At 41.0% G+C, this 13812-nt stretch overlaps 1 protein-coding gene across 1 annotated transcript in view; it reads right to left on the bottom strand.

Annotated features, from left to right (window-relative positions):
* The window catches only part of VIL1 (villin 1), a 397885-nt gene that overhangs the window by 313252 nt on the left and 70821 nt on the right, over positions 1 to 13812 (bottom strand). The window contains exon 2 of the mRNA XM_044075234.1: positions 7249 to 7349. Within this exon, the coding sequence (XP_043931169.1) occupies positions 7249 to 7323 (75 nt within the window). The 5' untranslated portion in view covers positions 7324 to 7349. The remainder of the gene's footprint in view (positions 1 to 7248; positions 7350 to 13812) is intronic.

Raw genomic sequence — 13812 nt, 5'->3', positions numbered from 1 at the left:
TCAAAGTTTTTGGCCTTTTTGGGAAGACTCATGATGATATGTTACCTGACATTAAAAGCAAGGTCATTACTGCTGTACTAGGTGTGCATTTTTGTAGAAAGCCTTTATGAACTTAGATATGTTTTGCTGTATAATCTCCTTGGATTCACATAGAATACTGGACAAGCTGATGTGTCTAAAACTTTTTGGCTCTGATGTGACCTCCCTTTTTGTGACTGATAATACTACAGTATGCCATCATAGGGAGAGCATGGACAAACTCTTCCACATCACCAGGACTGCTGGAAAACTGACTAAAATGTTTCCCATTAAGTATACGTTCTCCACATACTCCTGGTAAAAATCAGTGGTCACTCATCCAGTCATTCAGGCTGGTTTTAAAAGTTGTTAGGGGAAGTACTCTGCTTGATATGTAAAGGAAGGCTTATGGAGGTTATGTGGGTTCATAGTATCATAGGAGTTACAAGGCAACTAAATTTTGCCAATACCTACCCTTAGGCTTTATCTGGTATTCTCTGCATACTAATATTTTGTTTCACATGATTGAAATGAGGGCTAGATAGGGTTTTCTTTGCTTCTGTGTAGGAAACCACCAGGTACGATATCTGGTCCCATGAAATCTGATTTTTTTTTGTGACAGCAATTATTGTATTTGTTGTTATCTAAAGGATGCATTCCCTTTTGTCTACAGAATGTTGGCATGAATCTTTACTTAGTGTGAGGTTTGTATTACATTTTTTCTGCAAGTAAGAAATTGTACTTGGTGCAGAGATCTGCATCTGAAAATACTGTCTGTGTCTATTTTTTTCTCAGTGAAAGATCCCCACCGGTTTCAGTGGTGAGCATACATGTTGACCTTTTAGAACAAGAACTCTGGACAAAGCCATACATAAAAGTGGGACAAAGGCACAAAAATAGGTACTATTTTTAAATATTGCTATTACAAACTTAGAAAGTTGATAGAATAACATGTTTTGCATTAGCATGAATTTTCTGAAGGATATGAAGTCTGAAACTCAAAAGTCTGTCATTACTTTTTAACCTTAATCTTTAATGATTTGCCACTAATTTGCCAGAAAAACACAATTTTATGAAAAATGGACCAAAATATGAGGCAATACTTTGGACATTCTGCAAACATCTGTACAGTTGAGAGGTATGGTGATGAGGATTGAGGCTCCCTGATCACTGGCCCAGAGGAGGTAAGTCACATATTGGTGGCAGTGGTGGGATATTAATTGAAATTCTGTAACCTGTAAGCAATTGTCACTAAAGGCGTGTATGCTCTTGGCAGCCACAAGGTAAACATACAGAGGTTTATTTTTCACAACAGTTTTATTTATTTCTGTTAGTTTAGTTTAGTCAGGGAAAGCAAGCAAAAATGTCAGCAGAGGATTATGGCAAGCTGACAGTGATCCAGTTGGCTAAGGTATGCAAATTCAAAGGACTGGTGCATGCCAGCTTAACTAAAGAGGAAATGATTTTGGCTTTAGTCAAAGCTGCAGCACAGACCAGCAACCAGGAAGACAATCAGTCTGGTGATGGGGATATGCAGCCCTCAGAAACGGGACATTTCAGCTTTTCCACACAGGATTTAAATCCCCATCTGGAGTTAAAGAGACTTGAACTGGATGCAAAACCAATGGAATTAGAATTGGCAGAGAGACTGTGACATTTGGAGGTTGAAGAAAATGAGAGCCTGTGGTGTTTGGAGGCTGAAGAAAATAAGAGACTGTGGTGTTTAGAGGCTGAAGAAAATGAGAAACAGAGTCAACATAAGGGATACATGCTAACTCTTTGACTGGAACATGGAAGCAATAGGGAAGGGAATAACTGAATACCAGAAGCAACACAGGTCAGTAAATGTCTTCCACAGTATAAAAAGGGTGATCATTTTGATAGTTTTATTCATATATTTGAAAGAGTATGTAGACAATATGATGCTGACCAAAGGTTCTGTGTATGGTTCCTGACCTCCCCTTACTCCACGGTAAAGCTGTAACTGCTGTTTCTAAATTGTCTGATACTGATTGTTTAAATTATGACAAGGTTAAACAATGTTTACTAGAATGTATTAAGTTAACACCTGAAGCTTACAGAAAAAATGTTTTGTGAGCATAGACATAAGGCAGATGAAAGTGTATGTGATTATATTGGTGAGCTAAGCACTTATTTTCATAAGTGGGTGGATGAGTGGGTGTCAGGTCACCACTTTCGAAAGGCTGGCAGACCTTTTGGTGAGTTAACAAGCCCTTAGCACTTTGCCTGAGGACATAAGAATCTGGTTGGGAGACTCGGAGTGTAACTCTGCAGATGATCTGGGGAGAAAAAGGGATCTCAACTTGGCAAGCAGAGCACCACTGCACAAGAAGGGGATGCTCAGTCCTCCACATGGATATAAGGGAACCCATGGTGGGCAGCCTAAACCATTCCAACAAAGTCCACCATTAATAGGGGAAGTCACTAGTTCAGGTACAAGGTTTAGTTGTTTTAAATGTAACCAAAGAGGCCATGTAGCATACAGATGTCCACTGAGTCAAGATGGGGAACAAAAGGTGGGACAGCCAGCAAGTGGGAGTAAAAGCATACCAGCGGTGAGTTATCTGGAGACAACAGGGGTGCCAGACTATCACCAGAGTTTATATCCTATTTTGGTGGATGGAAAACAGGCCACTACCAAATGAGACACAGCCTCTGACATAACCATTGTGAAGCCTGCAGTGGTTAAAAAAAGCAGTACTTGCTTGGACAGTCTACTCCAGTCAGAGCTTTAGGAGGGACCCCATTACAAATCCTTTGGCTAGGGTTCAACTTGACTGGGAGGGTGGAAAAGGAAGCAAACAAGTAGGTGTGTTTGAGGATATCCCTGCAGATGTCTTGATAAAAAATGATTTTGATAATGCAGAACCTTGTGTACATGCAGTTACATACAGTCAGGCTTGGACACAGGCACGTGGGTCTGGTAGCCTGGGGAAGACCGAGACAGATCCAACACCTGAAGCCAGGGCTGGTGATGTGGCTATTTCAGGGGGGCATTATCCTGTAGCAGTGAGCCTGAAGGTGAGCCACAGCTGCTGATAGGTACTGATGTTCCCTTGGACAGGGTGACTGTAAGGGCAGAGTTGGGTGGTAGTACTCAGGCTGACAGTGAGGCACTGCTGTTAGAAGATACCAGATTTCCTATGGAAGGTGAGCTGGGAAGGGTTACAAAAGTAGATTTGAGACAGGCCCAGCTCTCAGACTCTATGATATGAGGCTTGAGGAAGGTAGCTAAGGAGGCACCTGATTCTCAAGGAAAAAGGGAGTCTGTATACTAGAACAAAGGGTTACTGTATAGAGAGTAGACCCCTGAGGGAGGGCTAGAGGGTGAGGTAACATTGCAGTTGTAAGTGCCCAGAGCCTACCATCTGGCACTTCTAGCTATAGCCCACAACATTCCTTTTGCAGGTCATATGGGCATAAAGCATACAAAGAGACATATTATGCAGAACCTTTATTGGCCTGGGATTGCAAGGGATGTAACGGGGTATTGTGAGTAGTGCCAGAAAGTAGGCAAGGCAGGAGATAAGGGCAAAGCTCCTTTGATGCCTTTGGCTGTGATTAAGGAGTCATTTCAGAGGGCAGTTATGGATATTGTGGGACCTCTGTGTACCTCAAGTTCCACAGAGTAGAAATATATCCTAGTGGCAGTGGCTCTGTCCTCCATCAAGGCAGAGAAGGTTGCAATTGCTTTGTTAGATATTTTCATCAGGGTAAGTTTCCTGAGAGAAATAATGACTGACAGAGGTGCCAATTTCATTTCAGACCTGCTGGTGTGTCTGTGGGAGCGCTGTAGGGTGAAACACCTAAAGACCACCCCCTACCACTGCCAGACTAATGAGCTGAAGAAATAAAGTCTACACTAAAGACCACGCTAAGGGCATTTGCAGACCGGTTTGAGAGAGTGGGACAAATATTTGCCCCATCTGCTGTTTGCATACAGAGAAGTACCCCAGGAATCCACAAGCTTTTCACCTTTTGAGCTGCTGTATGGGCATAGGGTGAGGGAGTCTTTAGATTTGATTCTTGATGACTGGGAGGGTGAGTGTGAATCCCACAAGGAATCTGTTATTGCATATGTCCTAAACCTCAGGATAAAGGTTAGGGAGCTCATAGGCTTGGTCTAGGAGAACCTGGCAGGAGTCCAGCAGCAGAAAAAGGTCTGGGATGACAGGAATGCTTGAGCCCAAAAGTATGCTGTGGGACAGCAGGTTATGGTGCATATGCCTGTCAGAAAAAATAAACTGTAGGCAGCTTGAGAAGGACTCTTCAACATGGTGAGGAAGGCCAGTGATGTTAACTACATGGTAAAACTGCTAGGCAGGAGGCATGGGCACAAATTATACCATTTTAACATGACATTATCATGATAGGGAGACCTTTGTGCTGTGTATTTGCAGTGGGTGGTAGGAGGAATCTGAATGGGATTTGGTGACTGATCTCCTCAGTGAGGCTTGAATTGACACCTCAGTTGAAAGGTTAGCAATGTCCCAGTGGCTATCCCCTACCCAGGTTCAATAAATCTGAGTAGTGTTACAGGAGTTTGGGGATATGTTCACTGGGAAATCTGAGTGCACCCACCTGGTGCAGCACTGTAGTGGGGTCAACAATGCCAGTGCAGATGGGCTGTCAAGACACGATATGGGTTAATCTATTCCCAGACTGGTTCATTTCTCTCAAGCAACATTTCTCCAGAGTCACTTGAAAAACTAGCTTGAGTCTTCAAAGTGGGGAGAGATGTGATAATGTGAGGTAGTGCCAGCTGTGCTAGGGGGAATAGGGCAGTGCATGTGTAACATATGCCAACCTAGTTAGCTGGAGCTTTATAAAGAATTATATTCCATTTGAATATCAAACTGATTTGCACAGATACTTGTGTTAAATGTATTTGTAAAGTTGCTTGTGTTAAAAATGTATCAACAGTGGGTCCTGCTGGACAGAAAAGAAACATAGATATATGTCAGACTGCATTGTTGTAACTAATTAAATGTATATATTTTAACAGAGGATGCTGGAAGGGAAGGTGTTAAGCTCAGCCCAGCTAACTGTAAGAAAATAGACTGACATTAAATAATTTGGTTTAGGCTATAAAGATTTTATCTCACAGGTCTGAATGCAGCCAGAGATGCAATGTGTGTGAAAAGCCTTTCTGCAGGAAGGGTGGAAGTGTTTGGAATTATTTTACAATTTCCAGATGCTGTAATAAACTTAGCTAAAGTTCTATGTGTGTATTGTGACACATCTGTGGCAAATCTTGGCTCAATTGCTAATGAGGGGGTAGTGTGGGAACCAGAGAGTCAGGTGACCAGATATGATGTCATTCAGTAGCCAGCACTGAAACTGTATTTGAATACTAGTGGGAGATGTGATGGATACACTTTGTTATTAGACCTGACAAGAGACACTCATCTAACTTCATCTTGCCTTGCTTCAGTAAGTAACTAGGGAATAGTAATTCTTCAGTCAGTTAGATTAGCTAAATATTGTTTTCCTGTATCTGTCTGAGTCTTTCCATCTGTGTTGCTTTTTATATTTCCTGTGAATTGAAACTCTAGTGTTTAGTGCAAATAGATATTCAGTATTTGCATTTTTTTGTTTTTTATTGTTTATTATTAAATATATCTGTACTTTTCATTGTGGCTGGTCCCTTAGAAAAATATTTAACTTTTGAGAGCACTTGCATTTATTTAGTGGCACTGTGTTTCCACATTTCTGAAAATCTTGCTGCTTGGTTAACATTAGTATTTGTATAAGTATTAATTTTACTGAGAGTAATTGGGTATCCTGGTAAGAGCCTTAAAGTAGCTGGTTTTGGCTGTTCTGGTGGCAGTGTATCTACCTTATAGTCTGGGTGGAGGTGTGTGTGTGTGTGTGTGTGTGTGTGTGTGTGTGTGTGTGTGTGTGTGTGTGTGTGTGTGTGTGTGTGTGTGTATCCGTGTGTGAAAAATTAAATCTCAAAGAGAGTGTGTGTCAATTACTTTCAACAGGGACACTGAGAGCACTGATTTCACAAAGAGGGTGGTGGAGGACTTGGCTTGGAATACTTGGCTAAGGACTCAACTCTATAGCTGTGTCAGCGGGGAGTCTTATTTGGGGCCTGGAGGGAAACAGCCCCAGGACTGGAGTGTGCATTCCTTGTGTGCTCTTAAGGGAAACTGTACTTGGTGCAGAGAGCTGCATCTGAAAATACTGTGTGTGTTTATTTTTTTTCTCAGTGAATATTTCCCACCAGTGTCAGTGGTGAGGGTTGAGGCTTCTTGATCACTGTCCCAGAGGAGGGAACATCACAGTGAGGACAAAGGCATAAAAATGGGGACAGATTTTAAATATTGCTCTTATAAACTTAGAAAGTTACTAGAATAACAGCATTTGTGTCAGCATGCATTTTTTAAAGTACTCAAAGACTGAAACTCAAATGTATGTCATTATTTAGTGACTTCAGTCCTCTACAATCTGCCAGAAAACCACAAATTGTATGAGGGAAAGACCATAAAAATGAGGCACAAGTCTGGACATTCTGCAAAAATTTGGAGAGTTGAGCGCTATGCTCAGTGGGGATGACAGTCAGTCAGATATACCTTCATCCTGACAGCCATGTTAGTAATTTATGTCATCAATAGCAATAAGGGCTGTTTCTATTGCCTAGTCCCACCCTTGGTGGCTGACATGAGCACCTGTGGCACTGTAGGGCATTCTGTGCATCCTATGTCCTTCTATATGTGCATACTATGAAAGTTACCAGAACTAGCTTGGTATCACAAGACCATTTCCCTACATCCTACATCTCTTGGTAACATGCAGTCTTTCATGTGCACTGGGGTAGCCTGATTGACTAGAACCACTATCTCTCTTCCCTTAGGATAGGTAAGTTGGTGTTAGCAACTCACTCCAACCCTCCCCCGCATGTGTCTTCCAGTGCTAGCTATTTAGTTCAGGTTATCTGGGCTGCAGTCAAGGCTTCACCCCTCTACACATCAAAGCTAATATTAAAATGACTTGTACCCAACATGTCTGGCACATCACTGATCCTACATTCACCTCATGTAGTCCAAATATATGCAGTGACTTTAGTGTTGACTTCTAACAACAGAACTGATGAAAATCTGCCGGAAAAATTCAGATCATGCTTATCCTTCAGGCCAGCCAGACACATAGATAGGGAAGTCACCTACTCGCAGCCCCTTACAATACAGACTCTCACTGGCTCACCTCTATACGCCATATTTGGATTCCAGGTGTGGTTTTGTCGAGCTGCTTTACAGCTTTGGAGTTGAGTTCTGACATACTTGCTGCTTTGGAGAGATAAAGTCCTGTAATTAAACATAAAGAAAGAAAAAAAAAACAAGGTTATTAATATCATGATGTGTGTAGCAGTCAGCAAAACTAAACATAAACTACTTAATGACTTTGGAATAGATAGCACAAAGGATTGAGGCTATGAGCTGTTAACAAACTTCTTCCTGTAGTCCAAGGTTTAATTCCCTCAGTCCCCATTTACTTACTGAGAGACTAAAAAAGAATAACTGTATCCAGTTGGCCTACGTAATAAAAAAATAAATAAATAAAAGACGTTAATAAGTACTTACTAGGCTACTGATCTGTGAGGATCTTAAGAAGCTTAGCCTTACATTCCCATGGTAGTTTTTTAACCTTTTTATAATAGAAAGTTTTCTAGTTGGTCATTCAATAACTTACAAAACCAAATCACTTCATTTCTTGGGACCTGCCTTCAAAGCTATACACACATGTATGTGAATGAAGTCATATATGCGGTCTCTGATATACACAAACATATGCATTAATGAACTCTCACACACACACACACACACACACACACACACACACACACACACACACACACACACACACACACACACACACACACACACACGCATACACACACACACACACACACACACAATAATCCTACTGCATACAAAAATGAACACACACTTGCATATGCGTACTTTAACACACATAGCCATACATATGTACAGACATACAAATTATGATGTATAGAGACACAGTCACATGAACACATACCACACAACACAGACATGCTGTCTTCTTCACTGCTTGCTTGTAGTTTAGCCCATAATCATATAGATGAACATGCTTTATATACTCTAGTCTTCTATTTAAACATGCAGAAATGTAATGGAGGGCTATGTAAATCTGGATACATTTTTTAAGCCACCATATTGCCAGAGGCCATACCCATGTTCAACACTGAGAATCAGGTATTCCCAGATATTTTCCAAGCTAGTGGTCTAATGGTGGCACTTTTGACAGTAGTTGTGTTGTGGGCATCAGTCCAGTTTGACAGGACCTGGCAATAACTTTCTTAATTCTATCATCCCATGAATGAGCTATCATTTTTTTTAAATGCAAAACTATTCATTGAAAAAGGTTAAATATTATCAGAACAAAATCTGCATGTGTAACAATGACAATCAGTGATTAGTCAAAATTAAGAACAATTCAAAGAAAGACAAATAATAGATGACATACAGTAACTAATAACTGCTCTCCAAATATCCCCTAAACAAGTCAATAATCTGTGGACCAGAGATGTCAACTTTACAGCCTAATGACAGGTAATCATGTTGGCACCTAACCAGTAATAGAGTTGTCCCCAAAAGGTATTGCGAGACCTGTTAGCAATGCCCCCAGTATTCACTGAAACTACATCAGTATCATCAAACTCCTGTCACGATATTAAAAATCCCCCAACATTTGGAGGAATTAAAAAAGGGGGAATTTCATTGTGTACATCTCTACCCAGATTTGATAGTTATCCCTGAAGGTGTTTTTCACCATCTCAGAGCTAAGTTAAGTTGAGCTACTACCCCCAAAAGCATTGCTGCTTGCTGAGCTCAGTTAGAGCCCCAAAGCATAATGGAGAGTTCCCCTAAAATCCATACATCAGGACAGCAGTCAAGATCTAACCTGTAGGTCCTGTACAGAACTTTGCTAGGTGCCTACCAAATCTCATGCACCTTCAAGCTGTTCCAGAACTTATGCTTAATATCTGCTACACAGGGGATGTCAGCATATTTCAATATTCCATCTGTTTTGCAGAGTCCAGTACCTTCCATGAACTAACGTCAGCTAATGCTCCTTAAGCCAGGAGTATCTATTCAGATGCCTTCAGTGCCAACACTTATACTCTTTGGCCTCCTACTCAGATTGAGAGTGTTTCCCCCATTAAAACTAGTCACATACTCATGAAGAGTTTGTCTTACCTTCACATGGTGTCTTTTATGTAGCACAGCATACAATGTCAACACATTCATTGTTTGTCCCCCTGCCATAGACAGTACATATTTACCAGCCAGACTTAAGAGTGAAGGTGGGCTGCCAGCAATGATCTCCTTTAGTAGGAGTATGCAGCTGGCATGGCGAATTTGAAAATAATGCTGTAAATCATTAGGGGGGTAAGGCAAATCTATTACTTATTGTCTTAAAAGTCTCCAATATCCATTTCCCATTAATTACCAAGATGTCCAAATGTATGACTTTGCACCCTCATCCAACAACTCCACTGTTACCTGTTGTTTGAGATGGCCACACAAAGGTACAGTAATCCTAGAGATGTACCTACATGATGTTGCCCTCTACAAGGAGTGTTTGGTTTCATCATGGGTGTGTATGCAGTGATATTGCTTAAAATGAAGAAATAAATCACTTGTACACCTGCAGAGTACCGGGTAACACTCACTGCTGAATAATTCCCTATGCAGACAGGGCTACAACTAGGGATGACTGGACCTTGTCATTAGAAAAGTCTGCATAGTATAAGCCTCTGCATAGCATCAGAGGTCTGTTGCACCCACTGCATCCTCTTTGATTAGGGAGTAAAGTGCAGTCCTGTGAATTTTCTGTGTATGACTGACTCAAACAAACTGCTTGATTCGCCTCTGACTCCTACTTATCCACTGAATGTATCATGGACACATGCTGGGGTATGTAAAAAATGTAGGACTGAAAAGCTTTTGGATTGCACCCACTCTACCTGGCAATGACAGGATCAAATGTCCACATTCATGAACCACCACAGACAGCTCTCCCACAGACTTTTCAGGTTGTCTATAACTGCATCATAGATGTACGCAAGTTAATATCCAAGTACCTAGGGGAGTCCTTACAAGTCTTGAATGGAGGATTCTCCAACTTATTTAAGCAGTCTGTGACTAGTTCACTGGCTGAAAAGACCACATTTACTCTTGTTTACTGGTGGTTCTGAGAGGGTTTGAAAGTCATTAAGAAGGGTGCTCATATTGGGAACATCCTTAGTTGGATCTTCTGAAAATATTGTACAATCAGCAAATATTATTGCCCTAAGTACACCCAAAGGGACATCCACCAAGAAAAAGGACAAGGTGGTTATTTCCAGCTAGGCCAGTGATTACTATCTAGATTAAAGAGGGAAGAATACATAAGGAAACCTTGCTTAGTTCCCCTGTCATATAACAAAACCTCTGAAAGGGTGATGTTTGCCAGTACATTAGACATGGAAGAAGCATGCAGGACCCGTGTGGCAAGAACAAAGCCAGGGGGAAAGCTCAATGCTGCAATAATCGCCACATATTATTTCACAGGACAGAATCACAAAACATTTCAAAATAAATGATTAAGAAATTAGATGCTGGAAAAAGAGATTTAATCTAGGCCTGAAAGTATATTATGAATGTCACAGTTAATGAATTCTAGACTTCTCCTTGACAAATTCTTCTTGACAAATCTTGTCTGTGAAAAATGGGCTTGCATCAGTAGTTGACTGAAATCTAGCTACAAGGATCTTAGCATAAAGATTAATGTCAGTATTGAGCAGGCTGTATGGTTGTAACTGTCCACTGCTCTGAGATACTTACGTAGATTGGGAAGTGCTACAGTTCATGGTTCCTTCAGTGATGGTATATTTACAAGTGTTGAACATTCATTGAAAAGGTGATTAGAAGAGCTAAGAGAAATGAACTGATTTCCTTATCCAATCCACAGAAAGCCCATATGGGCTTGGTGCTTTCTCTTTAGGCATGGATCTCAATGCCTCAATTACTTCTTCATTTGATAGGGGGGCTAACAATACATTAGAGTCATAAGGCCTTAAGTAGGTCACTGTTTTTCCAGGAATTGTTTAACTTTCAAAAAACTATCCACACCACTCAGAATCCCATTACAGTTTGGTATAATACTCTTTCAAAGTGTTGCTTACATCCATAGGGCATAGCAAATGCTTCCTGTTTATAACTGAGGCCCCCTAATTAAAGTGGTGTCTGCCTCTTTCTTAAGTGATATGCCAAAAGTTGCCCAGGTTTGTTCCCCACAGAACATACTTTAATGGGCAGCACTGCATAGATGTATGCACATTTTTTTCCTGTTCCCATGAGGCAGGTCATGACCTGTATACCTTTATTATATCCTTAACTTTGGACCTCTTACTCTCAACCAAGGTCTCATCCATCTCCATCCAAACAGCACTTATATTATTATTCTGCTTCCCAGGAAACAAGGCTTAGGCTGCCGTGAATTTATTCCTTAGCTTTAATTTGTAAGACCTGTACTAGGTACTAGTTATTGACCTCAAGGGATTACACCTGATGAACTGGGAAATTCCCCAACCTCCAAAAACTCTCTATATTCCTTATCTACTAGGCACCAGTCCATCTGTGGTGGATCGCCTCCCACAAACAACCAGAAATGAATAAAAGGGTGAATTGATCCACTGTAGTGCATGGATGTGTATATGCCTCCCCCACATTCCCTATCATGGAGTTAGAGATCAACCAGATTCAAGCCTATTATGATTCACATTTCTGGGGATATAATAGATATAACCTGAATCAGCTCCATGCAGGGCTCTCCATGCATCACAGAAGCCAGTGGAAGAAGAGGTTGTCTGGCAAGATGTTCTGTGCCCCAAAATGTCTGAGCTGTTGGTGAAGAATAGTCAATTACACGGTCCACTACTACATTTATATCCCCTATTAAAACTAGTACATTCTTAAAAAAAAATTTGGTACATTCTTACTACTAAACATGTCCAATGCTTCAAAGAAATGCGTAAAAAAACACAGGGGCATCATAACTGGATCCATTGATAACACACAATAATTAACTGACAGTATTGCTTAACTAAGACCCACCTATCCTCTGTTTTCATGCCTGTGATCTACCAACTCCAAGTAAAGCTGTCTTCTAATGAAAATAGCTACTCTCTTACCTGTGTTAGATGATAAGCTGGGAATAATTTAGGAGGCCCAAAAGTTCCCTACACACCTTCTGTTCATCTTCAGCACCTTAGTTTCTTGGACAACAACAATATCAGGTTTCTAGTCTGTGAAGAAATGCTGCAAACAGTTGCATTTGGGTTTGAAGTATAAATCCCTAATGTTCACTGACATTGATGTTATTCAAAGAAAATAAATAAAAAACAACACAGAATCATATGAATGAAGAAAGAAAATGCTTCCCGCTACAGGAGGTAAGTATAAATTATGCACACAATAAGTATGTGTGGCAAAAGAGAACAAGAGCAATACCGCACGTGCAGCCTGTGGTGCTATTGACAGAGTCAAAATCTGTTTAGACAGAGTTTAAATGTCTGTCAACTGTGCTCAATGTATAGCGAATAGTACTCACCCAATGTGCTGCAGTAAGCCCTATGTGTAATGCAGCCTCACAACTGTAAATTCAAAAAGAACTTAAATCAAGTTTTGGGCAAGCTGCCCTTAGATTTCTTTGGTTTATGTCCACATATATCTCCTTCTTAGACTTGGTGAATACTCAATATGTACGCTTAGCAGCCAACTGCCCAGCCTGGAAAGTATTAAGATTCTCCTTCTCTATGAGACCTTCTGACACACCAGAATCCATCCTGACCTGGACACAGGGAGCAAACACTTCCAACTGCTTGTCAGTATAATTTGCAAATTACTATCTGCCTGTGGTCTTCTTAGGTGGATGTTCTGGGTTGCTGAGCTCACACCTGGATGGTGACAGCTGTGATGAGTTCACCTGTGGGAGACTGGAACCATTTTTTGCTGGAGAAGCAAACTTTCATTTAACAGTTTGCATTCTGGTCTTGTGCTCAGGTGGTGGAGAGGAGTGCTGACTCACGGACAAGTTAAGATTCAGTACCTCCAGCAACACAAGGACCTTCTAAAGGTATTGCATAATCTCTTCAGGAGTGTAAAATATATGCTCATTGTTCTGCCATTTAATATGCAAGGTGGCCAAGTGCTGGAGACCTCTGATACCATCCTGGTACCATAGCTTATGAACAGCGACTTAACCCATCCTCCAGTTGCTCCATCTTCTAAATAATCTTGAAAAAAGCTTAGTTTAGCGTTTACCAGCTGGTCTTCCTTACATATTTTATAAGCTGTCAGGATCACTACCTTATCCCTGTAATTGAGCAGGTGAATATTTTTTCTCAGTAACTGAACAGGTGATAGCTCTAGCTTTAAAGGGCCATGAGCCCTCTCAATAGTGATTCCTCTCTATAAGTGTGGAGCATCCTGAAGCTTGTTCTGAAGCCACTGTGCTAAATTGCTGGGATCTTCCCGTCCTTAAGGCCAACTAGCCGTAAGCTATTTAGGCATTGCAGGTTTTCAGTACTCTTGAGCTTAGACTGCAGGGCTCTAATACATGCCTAATATTCCTGACCCTGGCCTTGAGTTTCTGGAAGTTGTGCTACATGGAGTGAGGCAGCTGATTCCAGGAAGGATGTTTTTGAGGTGAGCAACTTTCTTCTTCTCAGTGGGCTTATCA

The sequence above is a fragment of the Protopterus annectens genome, chromosome 6.part0 (genome assembly GCF_019279795.1).
Source record: "Protopterus annectens isolate FY-2018-M chromosome 6.part0, PAN1.0, whole genome shotgun sequence".
Classification (NCBI taxonomy): Eukaryota; Metazoa; Chordata; order Ceratodontiformes; family Protopteridae; genus Protopterus; species Protopterus annectens.
Note: the sequence above shows the minus strand (reverse complement) of the source record. Positions and strands in the feature narration are given on the sequence as shown.